The 21792-nt window shown below is 46.8% G+C and overlaps 1 protein-coding gene across 1 annotated transcript in view; it reads left to right on the top strand.

The window, feature by feature from the left end:
• Window positions 1–21792, top strand: part of DAPP1 (dual adaptor of phosphotyrosine and 3-phosphoinositides 1) — a 35053-nt gene that overhangs the window by 11670 nt on the left and 1591 nt on the right. Inside the window, exons 3-7 of the mRNA XM_060247344.1 lie at window positions 4339–4472; window positions 9063–9193; window positions 14570–14617; window positions 15716–15778; window positions 18792–18877. Of these exons, the coding sequence (XP_060103327.1) occupies window positions 4339–4472; window positions 9063–9193; window positions 14570–14617; window positions 15716–15778; window positions 18792–18877 (462 nt within the window). The remainder of the gene's footprint in view (window positions 1–4338; window positions 4473–9062; window positions 9194–14569; window positions 14618–15715; window positions 15779–18791; window positions 18878–21792) is intronic.

The raw sequence follows: 21792 nt of genomic DNA, 5'->3' as shown, positions 1-21792 counted from the left end.
AGGCTAACGTCTGGTGCTCGCCCCCATTGATAACCAGTTTTCAGAAACAGATGAATGTGGGGAAAATGTTCATCCTGTTCGGCACCCCCCAAAGGTTGGTACCCTAGAATCGCTTATTTCACTTAGTCGCAGGGTCGGCCCTGCAAGTGAATAAAGACTTCTTCCACAATGAATAAATAAATTGGAGCAGATTTTTTTTTTTAGAGTCCATGACACCATCATTTGATCTTTCATCTCCCAAGTTTTCTGTTGCTATGTCCCAATCTTTTGCAAACCTGGCTTGACATGAGCTTTTGATAAAGACTGTAGTCAGATCGTGTTTTCATGCTATGCAGGTGAGAAGGCACACATTTTTTTGCCATTTCTACCCTTTACCCATACCTTGACCTATGATTGTTATTCCTCTTCTAACACTGAAGAGCTTATTTGACTTAAAAAAATATATCAGTAATTGGTATATGGCTATAGTATTTTGCATATGCAACAACTGTGAATTTGTTGAAACTTGAAAATGTCTCTGAGAGAATAATGCTGTGTGGGTGGGTGGGTGGGTGGAAGCTGAGTCAAGCAATATTTGCGGGAAACCATCATGTGGATGTAATAAGAGGTAATAAGATTTCCACAGAGAACTTTTGAGATCTGATAAGATTGGGCTAGCTTGGACCATACAAGTCATGACATACTGCTACTTTACATACTGCTATGTGTATGTAAAGCGCATCACATCACAGCTGGCTTATGATAGATAGATAGATGAATTTATTGTCATTGTTCTCAACAAAAAGAGAGCAACGAAATGAGGTGCTCTTCCACAAACATACCAACACATCAAACACACATATTCATAAACCATTTAAATACATCTGAAACCATTAAACCATTTAAACCATTAAAACCATTTAAATACATCTAAAACGGATAAACATTCATAAAACCATTAAAACCATTTAAACCATTAAATAAACATTCATAAAACCATTAAACATTCATAAAACCATTAAAACCATTTAAACCATTAAATACATCTAAAACAGATAATCCTTCATAACCCTGCATTTAACCTAACCACAGCACTTGGATAGAAACTGTCCTTAAATCTGTTTGTCCTAGCCTTCAACACTCTATATCGTCTACCTGACGGTAAGATCTCAAAAAGCAAATGGCCCAGATTTGTATGGTCCCTTAGGATCATTTGTATCTTCCTTTTACATGCCATATTATACAGATCCACCAATGATGGCGGATCCTATGGCGATCCTAGCAAGGGTCTTGCAAGGCAAGTGAGGACCAGAGATGTTCTGCCATTGCATATTTCTTCAGAGCTTCCTTGGTGGCTCCCTTCCAGGTACTGACTCTGCTTAGCTTCCAAGATCTGATGAGATTGGGCTATACCAGTGGGAGCCAAACTTGCTTAACATAAGAGCTGCATAGAATAAATGTCAGATGTTTGAGAGCTGCAAGACAGGAAGGAAGGAAGGAAGGAAGGAAGGAAGGAAGGAAGGAAGGAAGGAAGGAAGGAAGGAAGGAAGGAAGGAAGGAAGGAAGGAAGGAAGGAAGGAAGGAAGGAAGGAAGGAAAATAGATTGGGGAGGGAGGAGGTGTAAAAAAGCAACTAACTTTAAATGCATTCTCTAAGCTGCCGTCTGGCTTGCCTTGGATAAGTGATTTAAAGAAACAATTGCCTTCTCTAATCTAGCCAATGGGGAGGGGGGCAGCTTCAAGAGCCACACAATGGAGAGTGAAAGAGCCACATGTAGTTCCTGAACCACAGTTTGGCCACCCCTGGGCTATACCATGCTGCCTTTCCTCTCAAGCCCTACTATAGAGTAATCTAAATATAGAAACTAAACACTATCTTCATCAGTCTATACTGAACATGTTAGTAAGTATATCTAAGATGCCCTGACCTGGATAGTCCAGGTAAGCCCAATCTCCTCAGATCTCAGAAGCTAAGCAGGGTCAACTCTGGCAAGTACTTGGATGGGAGGCCTCCGAGGAACACCAGAGCTGGAAGGCAGGGGCAGGCTTTATTCATTCATCTCTCTGAATATCCTCCATGCCCCCCAGTTGGGGTCAGTCAGCAGAGGTCGACTTAACTTCCAGGTGCACACACGCACACTCACACATGCACATAAAAATAAATTTTTAAAAAGAATATCTAAGATGATTTACAAATTACAATCATGTGATATGCCAAAGTTAAGTGCTTTAAGTTCCATGGTTTCAATACTTGGCAGTGTTTGGCACATGCTTATATTAAATCAGTGGAGCATAGAAGCACTTAGAAGTTTCATTTCAGCTGAACTGTACTTTAAAAAAATAGTTCCTTGGTAGTTACTTAAGTTGAACAGGATCTTATTATTTAGCATCAGTTGTGACCTTCAGAAGGCTATGTAAATTTGCTGAGTTATTTCTGGCAAAAGTATGCAAATTAAACCATCATCTGGCCTATGATATATTTCTGACCTGAACAAAGCTATCCATACAACTGTTGTATGAAACAATAGAAGAAGACTGTAGATTTATACCCTGCCTTTCTCTCTGAATCAGAGTCTCAGAGCGGCTTACAATCTCCTTTCCCCACAACAGACACCCTGTGAGGTGGGTGGAGCTGAGAGAGCTCTCACAGAAGCTGCCCTTTCAAGGACAACTCTTGCCACAGATATGGCTGACCCAAGGCCATTCCAGCAGCTGCAAGTGGAAGTGAAAGTGGGCTTGCTGATAGCGAAGTCTTTTGATGATGAGCAAACTACTGTGAAGGGGTGGATGAGGGGATAGAGAGGGGCCCTATATGACACAAGGAAACAGAGGGTAAAGACTTTCATGTCTTCCATCTCAGAGGAACCCATTTTGTTCAGGCTAGAGCACACAGTGTTGGGATGGGGACAAGCTAAAGTTGCCAGCTTTGGGTGGGGAAATACCTGGAGATTTTGGCGGTGGCACCTTGGGAGGGGAGGGACCTCAACAGGGTACAATGCTATAGAGTCCACCCTCCAGAGAAGCCATCTTCTCTAGGGGAACAGATCTTGGAGAACCAGTTTGTGTAGTGGTTAAGTGTGCGGACTCTTATCTGGGAGAACTGGGTTTGATTCCCCATTCCTCCACTTGCAGCTGCTGAAATGGCCTTGGGTTAGCCATAGCTCTCGTAGGAGTTGTGAGAGCTCTCTCAGCTCCACCCCCCTCACAGGGTATCTGTTGTGGGGGAAGGAAATTAAGAAGATTGTAAGCTGCTCTGAGATTTTGATTCAGAGTAGGCTTCCCAATCACCAGGTCCCAGAGGGGGATCCCCTGGTTTTACAGGCTTCCCCCCTCCCCCAGCCAGCTGGTCGGCAAGGGAAGCCCCACCCCCACAGCCATCATGCACCTCCATGAACGATTCCCATAGGGAATGATGGGGAATTGATCTGTGGGTATCGGGGGCTCTGGGGGGGCTGTTTTTTGAGATAGAGGCACCAAATTTTCAGTATAGCATCTAGCACCTCTCCCCAAAATACCTCCCAAGTTTCAAAAAGATTGGAGCAGGGGGTCCAATTCTATGAGCCCCAAAAGAAGGTGCCCCTATCCTTCATTATTTCCTATGGAAGGAAGGCATTTAAAATTTGTGCAGTCCCTTTAAATTTGATGGCCAGAACTCCCTTGAAGTTCAATTATGCTTGTCACACCCTTGCTCTTGGCTCTGCCTCCAATGTCTCCTGGCTCCACCCCCAAAGTCCCCAGATATTTCTTGAATTGGACTTGGCAACCCTAATTCAGAGAGAAGGGCGGGGTATAAATCTGTGATCTTCTTCTGTGGTCTTCTTGGTTATCTAGAGATCATTTAGGGTTGGCTGGTGATCTCCTGCTTTTATAACTGATTCCAGGTGACATATCAGTTCACCTGGAGAAAATGGCTGCTTTGGAAGGTGGACTCTATGGCATTATACCCCATTGAAGTCCCTCCCCTCTCCAAACCCTACGCTTCTCAGGCTGCACTCCCAAAATATCCAGGTATTTTCCAGCTCAGAGCTGGCAGCCCTAAGATCAGTTGTACTAGCAGGAAATCTCCAGACCCCACCTGGAGATTGGTAGCCCTAAGGCAGGCCTAAGCCCCAACTTTCATGGTATCTCTCGGGGACAATCTTTCTCCATAGATATGAATGGCAGCCTTATGTTTATATAAGATGAATTAAAAATGCACAGAAAGAATAGCAGCAAAATACTTATAAAGAAAAGGTGGCAAGTTCACTTGGCTACAATTTTTAAGACCAGGGAATTAGTGTCACAGAACCAGTTGCCACCCTAATTGAGAGAAACCACACCTATTATTTTATATTTCAGTACTTTCTTTATTTTTTTCCAGAGCAAAGGATTCTGTCAAACATTTCCATGTGGAACACACTGGATCTTCGTTCAAATTTGGTTTTAATGAATTTGCAAGCCTGAAAGACTTGATTAATCATTTTGCCAATCAGCCCTTAATTGGTAGCGAGACAGGTAGGTGACATACTTGTACCAGATTATTTTCTTGCACCTCTATGCTAGTGCTCTCCTCTGCTCTCTTAGGCTATGGCTGCACCAGAACCTACCTGCTGTAGTTCTTCATATTTTATTGTATATCAGGTGAATCCTGGTGGTCTCACATCTGCCACTCCTGCACTTCTCTTTGCACAAATTAGATGCTTAGGTACCTCCAGGCTCTGGTATCCTTGGTTTCTGTGTCTGAACACTTAGAATTCATTAAACAGTGGTATGACGAGGGTTGCCAGGTGTCCTGTAACCACCAGCAGGGGTTGCCAGATTCAGTTTGGGAAACTCCTGGAGGTTTGGGAAAGGAGCCAGGAGAGAACAGGGACTTCAGAGGCATACAATTCCATGGAGTCCACCCTCCAAAACAGGGGTGTCGAACTCATTTGTTATGAGGGCCAAATCTGACATAAATGAGAACTTGTTGGGCCGTGCCGTGTATGTTAACATGTTATGTCAGGTAGCAGAGATATAGACATGTTTAAAACATTAGCACTCATTGGTCTTAAAGGTGCTTGCTTTGTGTCTCTCTCATGCAATCCAGGGATTTGGGCAAAGAAAGCTCTGGTTCTTTCCTTCCTTCCTCAGGGGACCAGGAGGTGGAGGAGCCTCAGCTAATAGAAGGAAGAGAGGCTTGGCTCAGTAACTCTGCTGTGTGAATGAGAGAGCCTCCCTTTCCTCCCCAAGAGAGGAGCCTCAGCCAATGGAGAAAATAGAGGCTTTGCTCTATAGCTCCTGTGCGATTGAGCAAGCCTGGCAAAGCCAGCTATGATGCAGAAGGAAGCAAGAGAGAGGGAGAAGGAAAATGGCAGCCAATTTTTTCAGGGCCTGATAGGAGCCCTCCAGGGGCCTGATTTGGCCCACAGGCCACAAGTTTGACACCCTTGCTCCAAAGCCTCCATTTTCTCCAGGGGATCTGATCTCTGTTGTCTGGAGATGAGTAGTGATTCCATGGGATCCTCAGGTCCCACCAGGAGGCTGATATCTCTAGAATTCCTGGCGCTATTCTATATGACCTTTGAGGAGAAAGGATTAATGGTTCCTTCTTCAATTTAAATATTTGAGTTTGAATATATTATCTCAGAGTTTTAAAGGTTGGAAGCAAGGATTCTGATTTGTTTTTTTAAATGTCTGACTGGTGTCCAGGTCAGAAATGCTTTAATCTCTTTGAAGCTTCATATCTATTTCCTGATGTGAGTGTCAAACCAGAATTGATGTGGCCCCAATTGACTCACTGCACTGAAACCTGAGCTCTGTTGTTAGAGGGTACTTAAATAGGTTTGTTACTTAACACAAGAGGTGCCCCACTGTCTTTTTTGACAGACAACTATCATTTAGAACAGACCTGGAAAAAAGAAGAAAGGATCCAATTATCAGCCAGTTGCATGACAAATAAGCCATCTGGAGCTGACATTTAAGAGCGCTCAAGTACCTGCCCATCGGAGAGGGGGACAGACAGACAATCAAAAGTCACGATCATTCCTGATTCATTCTTGGATACTTCTGCCTCCGTGACATTGGATAAGAGGGCATTTTTCAGGAACTAGATCCCTACATGTTCACACAGTTTGGTCACAAGCTGCCTTAGTCCCCTGCCCTGTTTTCTAGGGGGTGGCATAAGTATCGTGGGAGACCTCAGATAGGAACCTTTTGAGTGCTCTCTTGAATTGTGAAGTATCAGATGGGGCAGGAGTCGACAAACTTCAGCTTGGGAGCCACACGTGGCTCTTTCACACATATTGTGTGGCTCTCAAAGTGCCTACGGCATTTCTCAAGAAGGCATTTCTCTCTTTAAATCCCTTCTCCAAGCCAAACGAGCTGGCAGCTTAGAGAATGCATTTAAAGTTAAAGTTGCTTTCTTTCCACCTTTCCCTCCCTCCCCATCTGTTTTCCTTCCTTCCATTCTCAAACATCTGACATTCATGTCTTACAGTTCTTTCTTTTAGCAAGGTTGGTCACCCCTGAGATGGGGCATACAAATCAGTGGAGTATCTTAGTATGCCACAACTCCATCCAAGCTCCATATTCACAAGCCCAGAGCATCATAATATGATTTGTGAGGTCTCACTTTTCTGTAGTTAAAATATAGTATTTTTGACTTTTCCTCACTGCAGAGGAAGAACAATTGTATGCTGCATATCCTACCAATTCCCTCTCAAGGTTTCAATATTGATCTCTCTTTTAAAAATAAAATTGTGCCACCAAACATGGGCTTAGATCCAATGCAGTGTTTCCACAGATGGAAGGGTTTCTATCTGTGGAGTGTGACCTTCTCACCTCCTTCTTCCCATGGCAGCCCAAAATGTCATCTGAAATGCTGCACTCAGCACTCAAGGAGGGTGCATTTGGGGCTACAGAGGGACAAGAAAGCAAGAAAATCATGAACTGTGGATGGAAATCATTCAATCTGTGGAAATGCTTTGTTGGATCCATTCCATAATGCTTAACAATTTAGGCCCATAAGGACTGATGCTCAGGCACATGGAACGTTCACAGCCATCCTGAATGCCCATTAATTTCATTGAGAAAAGCATACAAGATGTTACTCAGACTGCACTCTCAGCAGCTAGTTCTATGTACAGTTTAATATTAGTTAAGTTTTAGTATTTTGAGGAATCTTGCATGCTATTGTTGGGTCCTGCCCTTGCCCCCCACCATCTGTTACATCCATTAACAGTTAAAGACCTGGTGCTATATGATATCAGCGAATATGATCTCCAGTGTTGAATGATAGAATCGCCCAGTGGCTTACCAACTCCTTAATCAGATTCTGCCTGCTCTGTGAAACTCCTTTCATGTGCCTAAAATGGACAGTGCAGGAGGCTGCAAAATAGGTGTGAAACTTCACAATGCCAATGAACTTGTGTCCTCCCATGTTCCTTTCCTATGTGGAGCAATGCACAGGAAGAGGAGTTGGCAGAAACAGTTGCCGATTTCATACCCAAGGGGCCAGAAGGGTATGAAACCTGAGGGATGCCAGCTGGCTTGTTGGATGAAAGCTCAAGGTCCTTCCTTTGACCCATTAGAACCGCCCCCCCCCATATGGTTTATTAACTTGTGGGAGGTGAAGCTGGTCATGAAACAGTAACTTGTCAGAATCTTTGTTTGTCTATAGCAGGGGTGGCCAACGGTAGCTCTCCAGATGTTTTTTGCCTACAACTCCCATCAGCTACAGCCATTGGCCATGCTGGCTGGAACTGATTGAAGTTGTAGGCAAAAAACATCTGGAGAGCTACTGTTGGCCACCCCTGATCTATAGCTACCATTTTGCTAATGTAGAGAGGTTATAAATGAAGATGCTGGTGAAGCAGATCCTTCAGTATCTGTCTGTCTGCCTGAAGAAGTATAAGCCAATGTCAGACTACTTTTACTAAAACAAACCTCCCCCGCTTTGCTCTGGCCAGTTTTTCTTTTAGAAGAAGAAAGAAGGAAGTCTCATAGTTTCTGTTTAATAAAAGACCTTGCAGATCTCCCTTTGGGCAGAGGTCATAACCAACAGCAACTATTCAGAATGTGTCACTGTGGGTGATTACAGACCGGCACTTTGGGCCAACTTAGAGACAGCTCTGAAATCAACCCAAAAAATCCTTCCACACACAAACATCTGCTGCCCATCCCTGTCGCATACTCACCCTGTCCTGAGGCCTCAGCAGGACGCCTCAAAAAGCTATCACTTCCAAAGTGATAACAAATTTCTGAGCTGACAGCCAGTCATCCCATTGGTGTCTGGAAGTGGAAAGGCACAAGCAAGGCATCTTGGCTTGTGAAACCACTTCCGGCCTTTTTTCCCCCTTAAAAACTGTCAGGAGCACTTGAGCGCATGAGTGCTTGAGTGTTTAACTTATTTTTGGAGAAAAAGAACAGTCCAGCTTCTGAGGCGCATCTGCGTGTGGAGCTGCCCAACCGCCTTGCAGACGGGATGCAGGCGCTTTGCTGGGGAGTGTGTGGAGGCTTCAGGCCAGCTCCTTCCCAGCTGGCCCGATTTGGGATGCCTCCCAACCATCCCAAACTGCTCATCTGTTATCACCCTGTATGTCCTTCCTGCTTGCATGACATATAGGTGATAATTTTTGTCAGGTGCCCTCCTGAGCCTTGTGTGCCTCAAGGGTTCTTTGGAGCCCTTTAACCTCTTAACCTCAGCCCACAGTAAGCCATCAGTGTGGTTAAATTAAATGAAAAATTTGGAGTTATATTTAAGATGTAATGTATTGGAAACAACCAGCTTTTCCACTGTTGAAAAGGGGAAGGGGTTTCATTTTTGACCATCAAAAATGTGTTGGGGATCATGGGCAAAAGACATGTGAGATGGAGGCTGTGGTGTAATAAGGTGAGGAATTGGAAAAGATCAAGTAAAAAGGCTGGCTGGATCGAACCCATTTATTTTTCATGAAATCCAAGTTTGTCTTTACAAAATAGTAATATTTTGCCTCTGCCCACCTCATGCCAAGCAGTGTGGAATCTGAGACTCAATAGTCTCACCATATCTTCAGAAGGACTGGGAGAAATCCCAGCTGGGGATAAAAAATGTGAAAGACAGAATCTCTGTTTTCTTTTATTTAGGTACTCTGATTGTATTGAAACACCCGTACCCTAAGAAAGTGGAAGAACCTTCTATTTATGAATCTGTGCGTGTTCACACAGCAATGCAGACAGGAAAAACAGAAATTGATCTTGTCCCCAATGCTCCATCGGTAAGTTACTGTTCTGTTGCTGGATTGGATAGAACACTTACTGGACCAGTAAAGGCTATTTAATTCTTACTTTGGGAAATGTGATGTACCTTAAAGTCATTCCACTGTTGGAAGTGGTCCTTTTCTACCTTCCCCTTCTTCTAGCAGCCTCCTCTGACTCTCAACCCCTCAGAGGCATTTTTGGGAAGCTTCAGGATCTCTCTCGGCTTGGCTTCGCGAACGAAGATTTAAGAAGGGTGCAATAGTCCACGTTTGCTGCAGGCTCGCTGGTGGCTGACAAGACCAATGTGGGACAGGCAGGTCCGGCCACAGCGGCTGCAGGGAAAAGTCTGATTTAGGGTTGGTCCTGTAGCAGTGCGATTCTTCCTCAATCTCCTTTTGTCCTCAAGACCAGCTATGCGTGTGTTCTCAAAGGAAGAGACAGCCTGGTGGATGGTGTGCCTCCATGCTTTGCGATCTGAGGCTAGGTCAGACCACTGGTGATGGTTGATGTGACAGGTGCTAAGGGATTTCTTCAAGGAGTCCTTGTACCTCTTCTTTGGTGCCCCTCTATTTCGATGGCCGGTGGAGAGTTCGCCGTACAGGGCAATCTTGGGAAGGCGGTGGTTTTCCATCCTAGAAATATGCCCTGCCCAGCGCAGCTGCGTCTTCAACAGCAGTGCCTCGATGCTGGTAACCTCTGCCCGCTTGAGGACTTCAGTGTTGGTCACAAAGTCACTCCAGTGGATGTTGAGGATGGTGCGAAGGCAGCGCTGATGAAAGCGCTCAAGGAGTCGCAGGTGATGACGGTATAAAACCCACGATTCGGAGCCATAGATGAGGGTTGTCATCACAACCGCTTTGTAAACACTGATCTTTGTGCCTTTTTTCAGATGCTTGTTGCTCCACACTCTTTTGTGCAGTCGGCCAAATGCACGGTTTGCCTTTGCCAGCCTGTTGTCAATCTCCTTGTCGATCTTGGCATCTGAGGAGATGATGCACCCCAGGTAGCTGAACTGCTGGACTGTCTTCAGAACTGATTCACCCACAGTGATGCAGGGAGGGTGATAATCTTCCTGGGGTGCAGGCTGGTGGAGAACTTCTGTCTTCTTCAGACTAACTTCTAGGCCGAATAGCTTGGCAGCCTCTGCAAAGCAGGACGTCATATGCTGCAGAGCTGATACCGAGTGGGAGACGAGTGCAGCATCATCAGCAAACAGTAGCTCTCGGATGAGTTTTTCCATTGTCTTGGAGTGTGCCTTTAGTCGCCTCAGGTTGAACAGGCTGCCATCGGTGCGATAGCGGATGTAGACACCATCGTCCTCATCTAGATCTACTGCGGCTCTTTGAAGCATCATGCTAAAGAAGATCGTAAAGAGAGTTGGCGCGAGAACGCAGCCTTGCTTTACACCTGTGCCTATTGGGAAGGGCTCCGAGAGGTCGTTGCAGTGTCTGACTTGGCCTCGCTGGTCTTCGTGTAGCTGGATGATCATGCTGAGGAACCTTGGGGGACATCCTAAACGTTCCAAGATTTGCCACAGGCCTTTCCTGCTAACGGTATCGAAAGCTTTGGTAAGGTCGACAAAAGTCACATACAGACCCTTGTTCTGTTCCCTGCATTTCTCTTGGAGCTGCCTGAGAACAAATACCATGTCGGTGGTGCTCCTGTTAGCTCTGAAGCCGCACTGGCTCTCTGGGAGGAGTTCTTCTGCAATGGTGGGCACCAGTCTGTTCAGGAGTATTCTGGCAAGGATTTTGCCTGCGATGGAGAGCAGGGTTATCCCCCGGTAGTTGGAGCAGTCTGACTTTTCCCCTTTGTTCTTGTATAGGGTGATGATGATTGCATCGCGAAAGTCCTGTGGTAATTTGCCTTGTTCCCAGCAGGTGACAAGTACTTTGTGAAGTGAGCTATGTAGTACTGTGCCCCCATGCTTCCAGATCTCTGGTGGAATTCCATCAACTCCTGCTGCCTTGCCACTTTTCAGTTGCTTGATGGCTTTAACAGTCTCTTCTAGGGTGGGGATCTCATCCAACTCTGTTTTCACCGGTTGAAGTGGGGTGAGGTGGATTGCTGAATCTTGAACTACGCGGTTGGCACTGAAGAGAACCTGAAAATACTCCGACCACCGGTTCAGTATGGATGCCTTGTCTGTGAGGAGCACTTGGCCGTCTGCACTATGCAAGGGACTCTGAGCCTGATATGATGGACCATATACTGCCTTCAGGGCTTCGTAGAACCCTCTTAAATCACCAGTGTCTGCACACAGCTGGGTTCTCTCTGCAAGCTTGGTCCACCACTCGTTCTGAATGTCTCGAAGCTTGCGCTGGAGGTTGCTACATGCAGCGCGAATGGTTGCTTTTTTCCCAGGACAGGAGGGCTGAGCAAGATGTGCTTGGTAGGCAGATCTCTTTTTTGCCAGTAATTCTTGGATCTCTTGATTGTTCTCATCAAACCAGTCCTTGTTCTTCCTTGTGGAGAACCCGAGGACTTCTTCAGAGATCTGCAGGACGGTAGTTTTTAGGTGTTCCCAGAGTGCTTCTGGAGAAGGGTCTGTGGGGCAACTGAGGTCCTCAATTCTTGACTGGAGTTTTGCCTGGAAGGCAGCTTTAACTTTGGCTGACTGGAGGCTGCCAACCTGAAACTTCCTCCGAGGGATACCTCCTCTCCTGGGTGTGGGTTTAAAGTGAAGACGGAGATTGCAGCGTACAAGACGATGATCCGTATGACATTCTGCGCTGGGCATTACTCGGGTGTGTAAGACATCTCGAAGGTCTCTCTGGCGCACCAGAATGTAGTCGATAAGGTGCCAATGCTTGGACCGTGGGTGCATCCAGGTTGTCTTCAGACTGTTCTTCTGCTGGAAGATAGTGTTGGTGATGGTGAGCTGGTGCTCCATGCAGAATTCTAGCAGGAGGCGCCCGTTGTCATTGCAGTTGCCAATGCCGTGTTTGCCAAGTACTCCTTTCCAGGCTTCCGAGTCTTTACCTACTCTGGCATTGAAGTCGCCAAGGATGATCACCTTGTCCTCTGTAGGGGTCTTCCGTACGAGGTTGCGTAGATCAGCATAGAACTTGTTCTTTTCTGCAGGATCTGCTTGAAGGGTTGGGGGATACACACTGAAGAGTGTTGCATGCTGCTTGTTTTGAAGTGGGAGGCGCATGGACATGATGCGATCTGAGTGACCTGTTGGAAGGTTTTCGAGTTTGGAGGCAATGGAGTTCCTGACCATGAAGCCAACGCCAGAAAGGCGGCTCTCAGCCTTTGATTTACCCGACCAGTAGAGGGTATAGCCAGCACCGTGTTCTTGAAGACTACCTTCCTCAGGGAAACGGACCTCACTGAGAGCTGCTATGTCGATATTCAACCTGAGAAGTTCGTGGGCAACTAGAGCAGAGCGTCGTTCAGGGCGACCACTGCCTACTGTGTCAAGCATGGTTCTGATGTTCCAACACGCAAGCTTTAGTCTTTGCACACTTTGTGAGGCAGGTGCATGCCTTTTCTTTGTTGTTATTTTTCGACCGCAAGTAAGGATGCCCGTTGACCGCGGCTAGCCAACTGGGGTGGGGGAGACGAGCTTTGTTTAGGCCACCTTTTCTAGGCCCCTCTCCGTGTGGAGCAAGCAGTGCTGTCCCTAGATAAGGCTGCTTGGTCGTTCAGGGTGCTGCCGAAAGATGCTTTCGTCTCCGGGTTAGCATCAGGCGACCAATACCCTGAACTGCCTACATGCAGGATCGGGACTGCGGCTTCCAGTGGCACCTTCCACCTGCCGTTTCGCCCCTTGCCTATCGCTGCAGGACTTGATGCGTTGTGGGTTGTGTGTGTGGATATGCCCTTCAGGCCTGCGCAGAGGAATTTTTTAGGTGAAGCGCAGTGTGCGCGGTACTGGCTCCACCCTTTCACCTGGGGGTCATCTGCCATGGCCCAGTAAGCCGGGACGCCGGCAGTGAGTCCTCCAGGTGGTAGGTGTTACATTAACGAGCTCTATCTGCCCGGGTTTGATGTTAGAGTTTTCCTTCTCTTAGGCTGACGAAGTTGGTGGGCCCAGCCTGCCCATCCGGTTATACCGCCGGACAATTCGGTCGCACCATGACGTAGCAAACTCTGTGAAAACGGGGGGGACCAGCGAGAAGGTGTTGCTACGGATGCAGTAATGCAGGAGAGGCCATTGCAGTGACCATCTGCCAGGCATAGCCAGACAGTGACCACGCGGCGTTCACTACACCGGGAGAGGAGAGGCTATGTATTGCGCATGCACTTTCCCTGGGGGGGTAGGATTCCCAGAGGGAGCCCACCCCCCACCACCACTGGGAAGCTTCAGGATACTAAAATCCAAATGGGTCAGGGGCTACAGATCAGCCTTAGTCAGCAACCCACCTGCAATATGGGCCAGTAACACTTTCCTGCCTCCTAGGGTTCTTGTTAGCGTTGCTCAGGAAATGTATGGGAAATACTCTGAGAAATCAGAAATGTTATGTATGTACTAAGTGTAGTCCTTTCAAAATTTAAAAGGGAAAGGTAGTCCCCTGTGCAAGCACCAGTCATTTCTGACTCTGGGGTGACGTTGCATCACGACGTTTTCACAGCAGACCTTTTTTTATGGGGTGGTTTGCCATTGCCTTCCCCAGTCATCTACACTTTCCCCCCAGCAAGCTGGGTACTCATTTTACCGACCTCAAAAGGATGGAAGGCTGAGTCAACCATGAGCTGGCTACCTGAACCCAGCTTCTGCTGGGATCGAACTCAGGTCGTGAGCAGAGAGCTCAGACTGCAGTACTGCAGCTCTACCACTCTGTGCCATGAATTTATATTCTTTGCAGAGCAAGTATTGCCCTTGGTTGGGGTTTGGAGGGACTTTAAAATTACCCCTTTGTTATTAATGATCAGGGGCTCATTTTGGCATTAGTAAAGTTGCAGGGAGCAGGAGAGGCGAAATAACAGCACCTTGTCCTGCCTTGCAACATTTTTAAATTACCCATATTAGGCTTTCAAATGCTGCAGGCATGCTTGGGTCCAACCCAGAGATACAGAAATTGGTTGGCCAAAAAGGCTTGGCTTACCATCTAGGGCCATCTTATTGCAAGAAAAAAAAGTTTACCTGTATTGGGAAATTAGTTAAAAGGTAACCTCATACATTCTTGGAAAGCTCTGAAGCAATCTCACAGGATAACCAAGAACCCTTCAACAGAGTGGAGTTAATGGAATGACTTTACATGTTTACCTCCTGTACAGGCAAAGAGCTGATACTCTTGCCAGAAATACAATAACACAGTTATAAAGAAAAAGTGAGCGGTGATAAAGAGGAAAGCTGTACTTTGCTTCATGTCAGTAATTGGTTTACTTGTCCTTGTCCTCTGCCATTCCCTCCTCTACCTCCTCTGTTATCTCTTTCACTGCAGCTCGGAACAAAAGAAGGCTATCTGACCAAACAAGGCAAAATAGTTAAGGTAAGAGATACCGCGGGTGTTTTCTGCCCAGCCTATAATGCCAAATTGTTAGGGCACATGCACAGCTGGAGGCAACACAAGGGAAATGTATATAGGATTGGGAAAGTACGTTCTGAAATATCAAGTCCTAGTTTGTTATCATTCTGTCTTTCCTCCAAGGAGCTCAAGGCAGTGTATATGGTTTTCGTCTCCATTTTATACTTGCAATAATTCATTAAGGTAGAATAGTCTGGCAGTAGAGTAGTCCAGCCCCAAACACTGAGTCGTCCCAAACACGACATTCATGGCTGAGTGGAGGCTTAAACCTGAACCCCACAAGTTCAAGTCCAGCACACTATGACACCACTTTGGTTCTTCCATGCATGGGACATTAAGGAAGGGGGGAGAAATACAGAAAGCAACTGGAATCCCAACCATGACTGCTTTCTAACCAGTGTTACCAATGGTGCTCAGTAGGGCTTTTTTTGAGCAGGAATGCACAGGAATGCAGTTCAAGCTGGCTGGCATCAGGGTGTGTGGCTTAATATGCAAATAAGTTCCTGCCAGGTTTTTCCTACAAAAAGGCCTGGTGTGAAACAATGGTAATGTCAGGGGGTGTGGCCTAATATGCAAGTGAGTTCCTGCTGGGCTTTTTTCTACACAAAAAGCCCTGGTGTTCTGCAATGTGTGTAATATTTCTGAGGATATTTGCCCTCTGAAGACTCTATGTATATATTTATGTATATACATACCCCGCTTTTCTCCCCAATGGAAGCCCAAAGCAGCTTACAACATTGCTTTCCTCTAAGTATGAGACAATGCAATGTGTCTTTCAACTGACTGACCGCTCACTTTGCAGCTGGCCATGAAAAGATGAGATATGTGCAGATTGGATATGCTGTCCCCCAAGGTCTGCTGACCATCACATTTAAATTTGGGATTAAATTCAGGTCCAGTTTTGGTATTTGAGTAGCAGTAGGCATTTGTTTGGGGCTTTTCTGCTTTTTAAAATCTTCAGGCTGCTTATTTTTTCACAGTCGTGTGTCCTTTTAGATTTTATTTAAAATGTAAAATCCAGAGTCATCATCTTCCCTTTCTTGTGGGGTGTTATTCTTTCAGAACTGGAAAACCAGGTGGTTTACATTGCATAGGAATGAGCTGAAATATTATAAAGACCAGACGGTGAGTGAGAGTATTGCACCTGAAGTATAACAATCTTTGTTGCCAGTAAAGCTGGGTGTTAAAAAACATTGGGGTCCAGTAGTCCAAGGATGGCAATTCTGGGGACTGCCATTTAAACCCAGGGTTGCTAGCAGGCCTGGAGAAAAATGTCCTATCCCTTTTCTAGAGGTTTAATGGAGTATTAGGAAATGGAGTTGCTTCCATACCATGAAAAGCACCACCAGCTGTCCATTTCTACACATCAAGCCTCTATTAAAGAGATGGGGCATTTTTCTCTAGGCCTGCTGGCAATCCTATTTAAACTTCTTTCCTTTTATACTTCCAGAACATTCCTGACCTCTGTATACCACATGGTTCACATATACTCTGGGGAGTTCAGGCATTTCTATCCACTGCTTGTCAGTTAACATGGGGTGTGGGCAGGCCTCAGATTCAGTGGGAGCTCACAGGAGCGCAGCTCCTGAACCTTTCTGAGAGTTCCACCTCCTCCTTCTGAGAGTTCCACCTACTTGTCCATTGAATAGTATGTGCAGCTGCATAAGAATCCCTGGATGAGCTCCACCGCCTATTTTTCTGCAAAATGACCCCTGGGTGTGGGTAGTATGTGTGTAACATGGGGTAGGTTGGCAGTGTGTTGGAATCCCTGAACTGCATGGGATCAGCATATCTGAAGGACTGTCTCTTCCCATAGACCTGCTGGAGAGCTTTACGCTCCACGAATCAACATCTACTGGTTATCTCTGACCCAACCTGAGCCAGGGCATTCTCTGTCCTGGCTCCTATCTGGTGGAACAAGCTCCTACTTGGGATCAGGGCCCTATGGGGTCTGTTGCAGTTCTGCAGGGCCTGTAAGATGGAGCTGTTCCACCAGGCTTTTAGTTGAGGTGGTGGACAATTCACCATCACTGGCTTCCATGCTGAAATGACTCCTTCCTGCCCACAGGAGTATTCGTCATCTATTCACTCCAGTGGGGAGACACTTGGGGCTAATGAATTCTGCCATCTTGAAGTATTTTGTTAATTGTTTTAATAATGGCTTGTTGTTTATTTTGCTTGCTCTTACCCACCCTGAGCCCACTTATGGGGAGGGTGGGTTAGACATTTAATCTAATAATTAAACAAATAAGTAACATGGAGTGCGTGGGGTAAATGCAAGAGTAGCTTGATTTGATAACTAAGTGCTGTTCCCTGCATCTGAGTCCACTAGGGTTACTAATGCCATAGTGTCCACCCTCCAAAGCACTCATTTTCTCCTGGGGAACTGAACAACAGAGGTTTGTTCCCTGAAGAAAATGGCTGCTTTGGAGGATGGACTCTGTGACGTTATACCCCATTGAGTTCCATCTTGTCTCCAAACCCATACTCCATAGGTTCTAGCCCCAAATCTCCAGGAATGTCCCCAGTGCCAGATCAAACCCCGTGGAGACCCCAAAGCAGTCAAAATCTCGGGTGCCCCCTCACAAATTATCCCAGAGTGGGAGTGCCTGCCCCACCACCCACTGTAGCCGCTGCAACCTTCTCAAAACCCCCTTTGACAAAGCTGTGGGAAAGAGGCAGAGAGAGGCAAACTTGGCAACGACACCAGCAGCAGCCACACCAGGCAAGTTGGGTAAGGAGCGGCTCAGTTGCTGGTTGCATGTACAGGCTGGGAGGGCTTCAAGCAGGGGGTAAAACGGGGGGGGGGGGGAGGGAATCTGGTCCGAGGCCCCTAAAGGCATGGGGGCCCATAGGCCAGTGCCTACTCGGCTTAGGGTTGCCAAGTCCAATTCAAGAAATATCTGGGGACTTTGGGGGTGGAGCCAGGAGCAAGGGTGTGACAAGCATAATTGAACTCCAAAGGGAGTTCTGGCCATCACATTTAAAGGGACCGTACATCTTTTTAAACGCCTTCCTTCTATAGGAAATAATGGATAGGGACACCATCTTTTGGGGCTCATAGAATTGGACCCCCTGGTCCAATCGTTTTGAAACTTGGTGGGTATTTTGGGGAGAGGCACTAGATGCTATACTGAAAATATGATGCCTCTACCTCAAAACACACTCCCCCCAGAGCCCCCGATACCTGCAGATCAATTCCCCATTATTCCCGTTGAGAATCATTCTCCATAGGGAATAAGTGTCCAGTAGACATTTCCCCTCCCCCCCCCGCCACTTTCTGATGACCTTAAAGCGGGGGGGGGGAGAGGGGGCCTCCAAACCTGTGGATTGGCGACCCTCTCTCTCTCACCCACTCACTGGGTCTGGTGCTGCTCCCTCCCTCTCTCTCTCTCACAAACACACACAGTTGCTCTGAAACGAAAGCAAAACAAGCGTTGCTGACCCTTCCCATGAAGTACTTCCTGCTCAGCTTTAAAGGCACAGAGACACACACACATTTTGAAATGGACCTGTTTGCAGGTTTCTAAACCTGCCCAAGACCTAGAGCTGCATGGTGGCTGAGGGGGCGGGGCTTCCCCCACCGGCCAGCTGGCTGGGAGCGGGGGTGGGGGGAAGCCTGTAAAACCTGGGGATCCCCCGCTGGGATCTGGGGATTGGGAAGCCTAACTTGGCCTAATTGTTAATCTGGCCCTGAATTTCCCAAACCAGAGTTGGCAATCCTACGGAGAGTTGCCGCTTGGAAGGGCACACCCTAAGCTGCCTTCTGGCCAGCTTTGCCTAATTGGCTATGCCCACAACAAAGTTGCCAGTCCCCAGTTGGGGGCAGGGGATCCCCTGATTTGGAAGCCCTTCGCCCACTTCAGGGAGTGATTTACAGTTGCACAAATCCAGAGTTACTGAGCTTGGAGAGAAGAATTTTTCTTTTAAATGTGAAAATTCCTGGAAGTGTGTGTGTGTGTGTATGAAACACACAAAGACGAACATCAAAGCAACAAACGTACAAAATGAAAATTTCATAAAATGAGGCAGTCATGGCCTTACATATTCCTTGGCATTTTTATTTTGGGAATTTAAGGTTCTGATCATTTTTTTTCTTCAAAAGAATGATTATTTCAAAACCAAACTTATTTTCTAGTCCACAGAGCCAATCAGAGCACTAGACTTAACAGAATGCACAGCAGTGCAGTTTGACTATTCACAGGAAAAAGTCAATTGTTTTTGGTAAGTTGTGGCCTAATAAATAAAACTTGGAAGTCCCCCCACCCCCCACCCAGTGTCTGTCTTCATGCTTGTCTTCAGAAATTTCATAAATTGCATTTATGAAAACAGTTTATTAACGGAGGTCATTAAATGCTTTGGGGAATGTTCAGCTTTCTGCAGTGCCATCCCAGCTTGCCCATTTGGTGCTTCGGCCGGGGGGGGGCAGTGGAAGGGCTTTTAGTGTCCTGGCCCCAGTGATGGACCTCCTGATGGCACCTGGTTTATTTGGCCATTGTGTGACAGAGTGTTGGACTGGATGGGCCAATGGCCTGATCCAACATGGCTTCTCTTATGTTCTTATTTTCATAATCTACTCTGAATACTGCAGAGAAATCTTCCTGTTTCTTCTCAACTAACAGCCTTCCACAAGCAGACACTATCAACCCCATTCTGACAGGGGTTAGTTTTGTTGTCTTCTCTCTGGGCTGGCATTTCCCTTACATTTGTAATGCACCTTGGCCATTTGAAAATATTCTGAAGCATCTACCACTGTCAAACTCCTACCCAGAATGTGCTTTGAAATATGTTAAATATTTAGCATATAAGATACACATTTGAGCCAAAAGTATAAATAACAATCTAGCAAAGCTGATTGTAACTACAGTGAATCCTGTTTGAATTAGGGTTGCCAATCCCCAGGTGGGGGGAGGGGATCCCCCGGTTTGGAGGTCCTCCCCCACCCCCACTTCAGGGTCGTCAGAAAGCGGGGGAAGGGGAGGGAAATGTCTGCTGGGAACTCTATTATTCCCTATGGAGATTTATTCCCATAGAAAATAATGGAGAATCGATCTGCGGGTATCTGGGGGGGCTGTTTTTTGAGGCAGAGGCACCAAATTTTCAGTACAGTATCTAGTGCCTCTCCCAAAGTATCACCCAAGTTTCAAAACGATTGGACCAGGGGGTCCAATTCTATGAGCCCCAAAAGAAGGTGCCCCTATCCTTCATTATTTCCTATGGAAGGAAGGCATTGAAAAGGTGTGCCATCCCTTTAAATGTGATGGCCAGAACACTCTTTGGAGTTCAATTATGCTTGTCACAGCCTTGATCTTGACTCCACCCCCAAAGTCTCCTGGCTTCACTCCCAAAGTCTCCTGGCTCCACCCCCAAAGTCCCCAGATATTTTTTAAATTGGACTTGGCAACCCTAGTTTGAATCCCTGGGGTTTAAGTGAATTCACTTCCTACAGTCCACCCCTTCTGGTGTCTCATGCATGCCTTTAGTTTTTCTCTCATACCTAACAGGAGTCTTGCAGACTTTTTCATTTAACAGAGCATTCTATTTAGTAAACTTAAAGAGACAGTCCTCTTCTAAAAAAAAGAACAAGAAAAGAAAAACGAATGATATTTTTGAGTGATTTCTTATGGGCAGAACTTCTCCCTTCTGTCACTAATTTTGCATTGGCAGATTCTCCCCCTTTATTTATTAAATACAATTTTTGACTGCCCTCCCCCTAGGGTTGCCAAGTCCAATTCCAGAAATATCTGGGGACTTTGGGGGTGGAGCCAGGAGACACTGGGGTGGAGCTAGGAGCAAGGGTGTGACAAGCACAATTGAACTCCTTCCCTCCACCCTCCCCTTCTCTGATTCCACCCCAGAGGCGGAGCAGAGCAGGCGACGCTGCCGCGCTGCCGCCGCCTCTTACCCGCCCCACCGCAGCCACTCCTCCGAGATGGGCCCAGCCTGAGCCGATCTCGGAGGAGCAGCCACGGAGCAGCCAAGGCGAAACCAGAGAAGGGGAGGGGAGGGTGGAGGCAGGCCAGGAGCACGGCGAGCCACGAGTCCGGTTCCTAGAAGGACCCAGACTCGCGGCCCGCCACGCTCCTGGCCCGCCCCCACCCCCCACCCCTGACTCCACCTCAGAGGCGGAGCGGGCCCTGCCCCATCCCAGCTGCTCCTCCGAGATGGGCCCAGCCTGAGCCCATCTCGGAGGAGCAGCCATGGTGAAGTGGAGAAGAGGCGGCAGCAACGCAGCGGCATCACCCGCTCCGAGATGGGGCGGCTCGCCATGCTCCTTGGCGCTGTTTCCCCCCTCCCCCCGCTTCCGGTTTTTTTGAGAGCGGGGGAAGAGGGTGTAAATCCTGGGATCTCCTGCCAGAGCAGGAGGGTTGGGAAGCCTACCTCCCCCATAGAACAGGGCTCATCATTTATTAGTAAATAAGAATGTATAAAATTGTGATTCCCCACATGCACACCTACTTCAGGAGCCACCATCTCATACACCCACCTCATTCTGGAATGTTGATGAATATTTAGTCATAAATTCAGTTGAATTGGCCTGGAAAGTATAATGCAACCCTTATACTATTCAGTTCAGTTTGTTTCCTTTAGTTTGTCTATTACTCACACTTCCTTCCCTCTACTTTGGTTAACTAGTTGGGCTATGTACACCATTGTGACTAAAACTTCTTGCTCACTAGAGTGGTTTGAGCAGTTCTAAATGTTTCCAGGCACAAGTCAAAGTGCTGGTCCTTACCTCTAAGGCCCTAAAGGGCTTGGGGCTGGAGTACATGAAGGACTGGTTCTTCCTGTTCTGTTCAGCTGGCTGGATTAAAATTTACCTTTCATGGTAACCTCACAAGATTTACCTCGCAAGCTTGCTGGATTAAGATTTACCTCTGTGCCCCAACCTGCAGAGACGAGGTGGGTGGCAACTAGAAAAAGGGTCTTTTCAGTGGTGGCATCTCACCTTTTGGACTTCTGTCCCCTCTTCAGGGTCACCTGATGCCTACCATATTGTCATGTGCTAAGCTGAAACATTTACATTGACTTAGTCTTTTAACTAAAGGTTTTAAAAAATCTTTCTGCTTTATGATCTGCTTCTAGTCTGAGGACTGTTTTATGGATGCTTTAGGGCATTCAGTGGTTGTTTCATGTTG

This window comes from Heteronotia binoei, chromosome 9, assembly GCF_032191835.1.
Source record: "Heteronotia binoei isolate CCM8104 ecotype False Entrance Well chromosome 9, APGP_CSIRO_Hbin_v1, whole genome shotgun sequence".
In the NCBI taxonomy this organism is placed as follows: domain Eukaryota; kingdom Metazoa; phylum Chordata; class Lepidosauria; order Squamata; family Gekkonidae; genus Heteronotia; species Heteronotia binoei.
The sequence above is the reverse complement of the archived record's forward strand: the minus strand, read 5'-3'. Positions and strand labels throughout refer to the sequence as shown.